A 7,426-nucleotide genomic window follows, 5' to 3' on the forward strand; every position below is an offset into this window, starting at 1 on the left:
CTTCCCGAGTGCCAGCTGTAAGGCTTTTGCGTGCCACCGCTGGCACACATGCCAGAGGTTCACCATCACAGCCTTACAGCAATCCATGAATATAGTTTGGAAATCTCTTCAAGAAATGAACACCCAGCTCTCACCTGTGGGAACCTAGTTGCGGGATTTCTCTGCTACATGATTTCTGTCAGCAATAATGGCTTCACAAACCTCTGTCCTTTTAGCTCACCAATAAAACCTTGAGCAACAGCAGCCAGGCAGAACTGGAGAACCGCCTGCACCAGCTTACAGAGACACTTATCCAGAAGCAGACCATGCTGGAGAGCCTGAGCACAGAGAAGAACTCCCTGGTCTTTCAGCTGGAGCGCCTGGAACAGCAGGTGAAGGCAGCTCCTGGCAGCGGTGGCAATGGCTCTTCCATTAATATGTCAGGAGTTGACAGCGGAGAAGGTAATGCAAGAGAGGACAGGAGTCTTGCGAGCTTGAAAAGTTACCCAGAGCCCTTTTTTATGTGAATAGTGTAAGGTTCATCCAGTCCAAAAAATCATTGGCTTTTCTCCTGATAGGCCCAGATTGTGGGGTGTTCATGTTAGTCTGTGACCTGGATAGGTTACCCCTCTGTACCCCTCAGTAAGGGATTTGGAAAATATGGCCCAAGGGGCAAGAATTGAATTAAAAGGGGGGGAGAGCACTAGCATTTGAGAGGACTGGTTTTTGGACCACATCCAGCAGTGCTCAGGGTTTACTCTGACTCGAGTCATTCCTATGGCTCAGGGGACCATACGGATTACTGTGGATCAAACCAGGTTAGCTGCATGCAAGGCAAACGCCCTCTCCACTATTGCTCCGGCCACAAAAATAGTTTTGGTCCTTGTCAAAATCATTTTAGGTGCTTGTTGGTGACCAGTTATTCCAGTCATGGGAAATACTGTGATCAACCAGAGATACCAGTTTCTCTGCCTTGTGGTACTTACATTTTGGTATTGTGGGAAAATGGTAGAGAGACACGATACCTGGTGATAACTGGATTTTAGGAAATGGTTTTGTGCACTACAGAAAAACTAAGCAGGGCAGGTGTGGAGGTGGGATTCTTACTAGATAGGGTGGGTGGGTGAAGCTTCACTGGCAAAGGAAGCCCAGAGGAGAGGGGACTGGAGGAGTCTGCAAGAAAGGAGCAGGTATGGGGTCCTTGGGACTACAGTGAGACGAGAATGGAGAAGAGGTGCTGAGGGAGAGAAGCTTCCAGAGAACCCGAGGGCTTGAGTGGGCTGCTGGGACCTGCGCGAGGCCGGCTTTCCCTGCAGTGCAGTAGGAGCTGTCAGAGGGTTCCCTGATCTTACTTGTACTTTGCCAAGATGCCTCTGGCAGCTGAGATAAGTCAACTGTGGCAGTGAAGGGCACAGGATGGTACTTAAGTGGGGAGGGCAGTGAGGGCACACATTTGGGATGTGTTTGAGAGGGCTGTCAGAGCCCAGCTGGAAATGGAACAGGCAGTAGGATGGGTCTGGAGTTAAAGAGCCTGGGCCGGAAGCTGGTTTAAATCCAAGAGAACAGGAACAAGCAGTGCTGGGCGGATGCAGGGAGAAAGGAACTCTTGCTCTCTGCTGCCGGGGATGTTGGCTGGCCCAGCCACAGTATGAGCATTCCTCAAAAGTCTACGCATTGAGTGTCCATTTGATCAACAACTGCACTGCTTGGGATACACCCTAAGGGCCCAAAAAACACAATGAAGGAAAAACATCTGCACCCCTCAGTTCCTTGAAGCGATATTCACAATAGCCAATGCCTGGTAACAACCCAAATGTGCAAGAATAGATGAGTGGCTAAAGAAACTATAATACACAATGGAATGTCACTTGTCCATAAGAAAAGTCATGAAGTTCCACTGCCCCATGGCAGAACCCGGAGCATCTCATACCGAGTGAGATTCATCAGAGGGAAGGAGAGGTACACTGAACCATCTCATATGAGATGGAAAGAAACATGATAGTTGAATAAAAAATAACTACAGACAATAGGAAAATAAACACGAGAACCCGTCTTCAGTAGGAAACACGCCACCTAAGGTGAGGATTGGGCAGGGAGGGGTGCAGTTGGTCATGAGGGAAGGGATCAGGCCGGAGAAGGGGGAGATGCTGAGAGGTGGGAAAGTGTCATATATGAAATCTTCCTAGCAACAGTTCTGGAAACCACATTGCAAAAAATAACCCTGGGAGTTTCTTTTCTAGGTAATGTCTGTTCAAATTTGACTTTGCTCTTTGCTTGAATATGCCATGTTTCTGTTTATAATAGGCACACGCCTGCGAAATGTGCCCGTTCTTTTTAATGACACCGAAGGTAACCTGGCAGGAATGTATGGAAAGGTCCGTAAAGCTGCTAGTTCAATTGACCAATTCAGGTAAGCAGTGAAGTAACAGGACCAACATCTACTATGTTTAGAACATTTCCCAGCATTTTCAGGCAGAGCATTCTTCAAGTGATGTTTTATAACTTTCATGATATTCATGTCTCACCCTGATTTCAGAAGGTCTGCCTATATTTTACTGGATGGTTAACTTTGACCATTTCTTAAGAATATTGATTTTAGGGGCCAGAGAGATAGCACAGCGGCAGGGCATTTGCCTTGCACACAGCCGAGCCAGGAAGGACGGTGGTTCTAATCCCAGCATCCCATATGGTCCCCCATGCCTGCCAGGAACGATTTCTAAGCGCAGAGCCAGGAATAACCCCTGAGCACAGCCGGGTGTGACTCCCCCCAAAAAAACAAGAACACCATAAGAAAGAATATTGATTTTATTTTTTAAGTTTTGCGTTCATGCCCAGTAACGTTCAGGTGTTATTCCTGGCTCTGCACTCAAGAATTACTCCTGGTGGTACTTGGGGAACTATATGGGATGCTGGGAGTCAAATCCAGGTCAGGTGCTTCCAAAGCTATGTCTTCCCCACTGTTCTACTTCTTCAGCCCTATTAACTCTAAATGTATTCATTGAACATTACTAAGAAAAGCCAGAGAGATAACACAGCAGGTATCAGCCTCGCACATGGCCAACCCATGCAGCCAACCCAGGTTCCATCCCCTGTACCCCAGATAGAGCCCCAAATCCCCCCTGGAGTGATCTCTGAGAGTTGCTCCTGTTGGTCCTATAGGGACCATGTAGTGCTGGGCTCAAACCCATAACCCTCAGAAACAAACTCAACTCCTTGAACTATCGCCACTGCCCTCTTATATGTGTATATATTTTTGGAGGGGTTTAAGGGCTTGGGAGCAGGGATGGGGATTCAGTCACACCCAGCGGCACTTTGGGGTTATTACTGACTCTATGCTCAGAAATTACTCCTTGCAGGCTTGGGGGACCATGGAAGATGCCAGGTGAACCATGAGCAAGGCAAACTCCTTGCCCACTATGCTATCACTCTGGCCCCTATACTGTATTTTTTTATTTGTTTGTTTGTTGTTTGTGTTTGAGTCACACCCAGTGATGCTCAGGGGTTACTCCTGGCTATGCACTCAGAAATCTCTCCTGAATCTGGGGGCACCATATGGGATGCTGGGGATTGAACCAAGGTCCTTCCTGGATCAGCTGCATGCAAGGCAAATGCCTTACCGCTGCACTATCACTCTGGCCCCCTATATGTTTATTTTTAAATAAACTTTTTTTTTTATTAGACTGAGGTTCCTCCTGAGACTCAGAGCACTGGGGTTACTCCTGGTATTACCTATCCAACAGTGCCAAACAGTTCAGTGCTCAGGTCAGTGCTCGACCTCAGACTGTGCTCTGGGGTTTGTAGGGCACAGTGTGGATATGAAGTGTCCAGAGGTGGACACTGAGTCCTGTGTATTCAAGAAGCCAGCTCCTCAGCCCCTAAGTAGAATCACAGGTAGACTCTGCCTTAGTTTTAAATGGCTCCAAAGCTGGGCTATGGCTCAGCTATAGAATTAATTCCTTGCATATGCATGAGGCCCTGGGTTTGATCCCTGTGGGCTTGTGTATATGCATTTGTGTGGGGCCACATGTAAGGAATGTATCTGCCACTAACCTACATCTTATCTTAGCCTCTAAAAACATGTTTTAATTGCTTATAGAGGTCTTGGGAAATGACATGCAAAAATAACCTATTAATCTTTTGCCTTTTAGCTGTTTGTAAACTTAGACAAATTGTGTCTTTATGTATAATGTTTCCTTGCATTTTGATATGAGAATAGGCGTGTTGTGTTAAAATATGAAATGAGGGGCCGGAGTGATAGCACAGCGGTAAGGCGTTTGCCTTGCATGCGGCCAATACAGGATGGACTCTGGTTCGAATCCCGGCATCCCATATGGTCCCCCTAGCCTGCCAGGAGTGACTTCTGAGCACAGAGCCAAGAATAATCCCTGAGTGCTGCCAGGTGTGATCCGAAAACCAAAAACAAAACAAAAAATATTATATGGGGAATGATTTAATAAAATTTCCTGAAACCATGGGCCTAGGAGTCATTATTTCCAAAGTATTCATTATGTTTATTTGACTGTTTATTTAATGTTCATAGTTTTAGAAAACTTAAAAAGCAAGGCACTGGGGCTGGAGAGATAGCACAGCGGTAGGGCGTTTGCCTTGCACACAGTTGATCCAAGACTGTGAGCACAGAGTCAGGAGTAACCCCTGAGCACCACAGGGTGTGGTCCCCAAACCAAAAACAAACGAACAAAAAAAAGCAAGGCAAGGCGCTGTGCAGTGAAAGAAGCAGCATAGGGCTTGTACTAGTATCTAACTCAGAGGGAGAAATGTGGAGGAGGAGTGAGGAAGAGGTCAGGGTATTTAAACGATGTGTTTACTGAGTTTCTATACAGGCACGTGGTCTAACAGAAACTTTCAGATTTAATCAAATCTCATACTTAATTATTGCTGGTTAATTCCAAAACCAAGAATTGATTTGCTTGCTTGTTTTCTTCTCTGGTTCATGGAGTCACACTTAAATTAACTTTGATAACTTTAGTTCCTCCAAGAAAAATTATTTAATGAGGGGCCAGATTTACCTTTTGCATCTGGAGCAGGATGAAGAAAAACAGCAGGTGCTACAGTTTAACATTATATATTTACCAGTAGGATAATTTTGTGTTTCACTTCTTGTAGAATCACTGCATCCTTTACTGTTAGAAAAACCTTCCTGTTTATGGTGAATTTTAAAGTGTCATTAGTGTGCTTAAATAAAGATATTGATTTTTAAAAAATAAAACAAAAAATGATAAAGTATCATTCATGATTGCAGAGAAAATTCATTTTGAGAGTAACTGTTCTTTTCACCCAATTCCATTATAGCATTCGTCTGGGGATTTTTCTTCGAAGATACCCCATTGCACGGGTTTTTGTCATTATATACATGGTAAGTAGGCTTGTTTGAAAACTAATCATTGGCTTGTGATTGTTAACTAGTCTGTTTCAACTACTCGTCTTCGATCTTGTCTTTTTCTTTTCTCTTGAAAGGCTTTATGGGGAGGGCTTTTGCCTTGCTCATAACCAACCTGGGTTTGATCCCATAGGATCCCCTGAGCCCACCAGGAGTAATTCCTGAGCACTGAGCCAGTAGGAAACTGAGCATTGCTGGGTGTGTCCTGAAAAACAAACTAAAGGCCAAACCAGTGCTCAGGCATGGGTGCTAGTAACTGCCTCACACTTGCAGAACATTTGCCCTGCACCTTGAGCTTTCTTTCCCACCCCTACAACTGCAGAAGTTTCTGTCTAAACAGCTCAGTATTCCTTTTGAATGAATTTTTTTTTGGGGGGGGTGATGTTTTTTTTTTAGTGTGCATATAAAGTTGACAGTGTATTAACATTGCTAAAAGACTTTTTTTACAAGTAAAAATAAATATTAGTGCATTAACTACATTTAAAGTTAATGACATTTAAAGGCCTTTTAAGGATACAGTTACTACATTTAAAGCTTTTATGATGGGGCCAGAGAGATAGCATGGAGGTAAGTCGTTTGCCTTTCATGCAGAAGGATGGTGGTTCAAATCCCGGCATCCCATATGGTGATTTTCTGAGCATAGAGCCAGGAGTAACCCCTGAGTGCTGCCGGGTGTGACCCCCCCAAAAAAATAAAAGCTTTTATGATAAAGTGGAAAGCCAATTTATCACAATTTTTTATTGAATGAAATGTATTTATTTATTGATCCATTTGTGCCCCGTCCAGGGGCCATGCACAGCGGTGCTCTCCCAGCTAGGCTGGTGGGTCAGTGCTGGTGCTCTGAAGCCATGTGGCATTGCCTGGCCTCATTGTCTGGGGATTCCCTTGACTGCTGGAAACAGAGGGGAAGGGCACGAAGCACCAAGCATCAAGCTTGAGTGCCCTGGTATGCCTTAACCCTAAGCTGTCTCCTGGCTCATTTATTTGTTTATTCGGGGGCTACAGCAGAGATGCTCAGGGGACCTTTCTTTGCTGGGGGGTCAAACGGGATAGGCAAAGTATGTTCTCCTCGCCCAGCCCAGGTTGTCACGGTTTCTTCGGTAGAGGGTGATTCAGTGACTAATGCAAAAATCCCTTCTTCAGGCATTGCTTCACCTCTGGGTCATGATCGTTCTCTTGACTTACACACCAGAAATGCACCATGACCAGCCAGATGGCAACTGACCACAGATGTCTCAGCGATTGGTTGGCTTTGTCCCAAAACGGGCATCATCACAAAGGGCCAGGGGGAGGAGCCCAAGATGGATCATCACTAAGAGATTTTTGACTCTTTAAGTTATTACACACCTACTTGGCTACCTAAAGAAATTTAATTTCTTTCCAATTGTAAGAGCTTCTGAAGCAAATCGACTAGGAACAGGCTGTGTGTCCTGCTTGTCATGAGGTTAGTGGTTGAGTGTATAGGGTTGCTGACCTTGGTCATCTGTATAGTATTTCAGGGAACACCATTCTGGGTTATGATCAGGAAAATGGATTGTGGTGTTATAAATAAAATGTTTTCTTTTTGATAACTCAGCTGCTTTTGTGTTTTTATATATTTAGCTTTGCAAATTTAGATTCACTTTTTCACATGTTAAATGCTTGATTGGTATAAGTGTTGTTTTTTATATATAAATACATAAATAAAAAGATATTTTTAACCAATAGATTCTATTTTTGAAGAGTCTTAGGATTAAGGAAAAATTGATTAGAAAGTAGATTTCTCACTTTCCTACACACACACACACACACACACACACACACACACACCTTCTCCTGTTATATATTTGGGGGAGTGGGGGGAGGGCTTTGGGGCTAAACCTGGTGGCATTCAGGGGTTACTCCTTGCTCTGCACTCAAAAATCACTCTTGGGGTGGGCCAAGGGATACCAGGGATCAAACCTGGGTCCATCCTGAGTCAGCAGCATACAAGGCAGACGCCCTACCACTGTGCTATCACTCCAGCTTCTCTCCTGTTACTTTTTGTTTTTATTTTTATTTTGGGGGGTA

The 7,426-nt window shown here is 44.6% G+C and overlaps 1 protein-coding gene across 1 annotated transcript in view; it reads left to right on the top strand.

Annotated features, from left to right (window-relative positions):
• The window catches only part of GOLGA5 (golgin A5), a 45,455-nt gene extending 38,503 nt beyond the window's left edge, over positions 1 to 6,952 (top strand). The window contains exons 9-12 of the mRNA XM_049769803.1: positions 216 to 441; positions 2,284 to 2,389; positions 5,290 to 5,353; positions 6,521 to 6,952. Of these exons, the coding sequence (XP_049625760.1) occupies positions 216 to 441; positions 2,284 to 2,389; positions 5,290 to 5,353; positions 6,521 to 6,601 (477 nt within the window). The 3' untranslated portion in view covers positions 6,602 to 6,952. The remainder of the gene's footprint in view (positions 1 to 215; positions 442 to 2,283; positions 2,390 to 5,289; positions 5,354 to 6,520) is intronic.
• The last annotated feature ends 474 nt before the right edge of the window (positions 6,953 to 7,426 follow it).

The sequence above is a fragment of the Suncus etruscus genome, chromosome 3, assembly GCF_024139225.1.
Source record: "Suncus etruscus isolate mSunEtr1 chromosome 3, mSunEtr1.pri.cur, whole genome shotgun sequence".
Lineage (NCBI taxonomy): Eukaryota > Metazoa > Chordata > Mammalia > Eulipotyphla > Soricidae > Suncus > Suncus etruscus.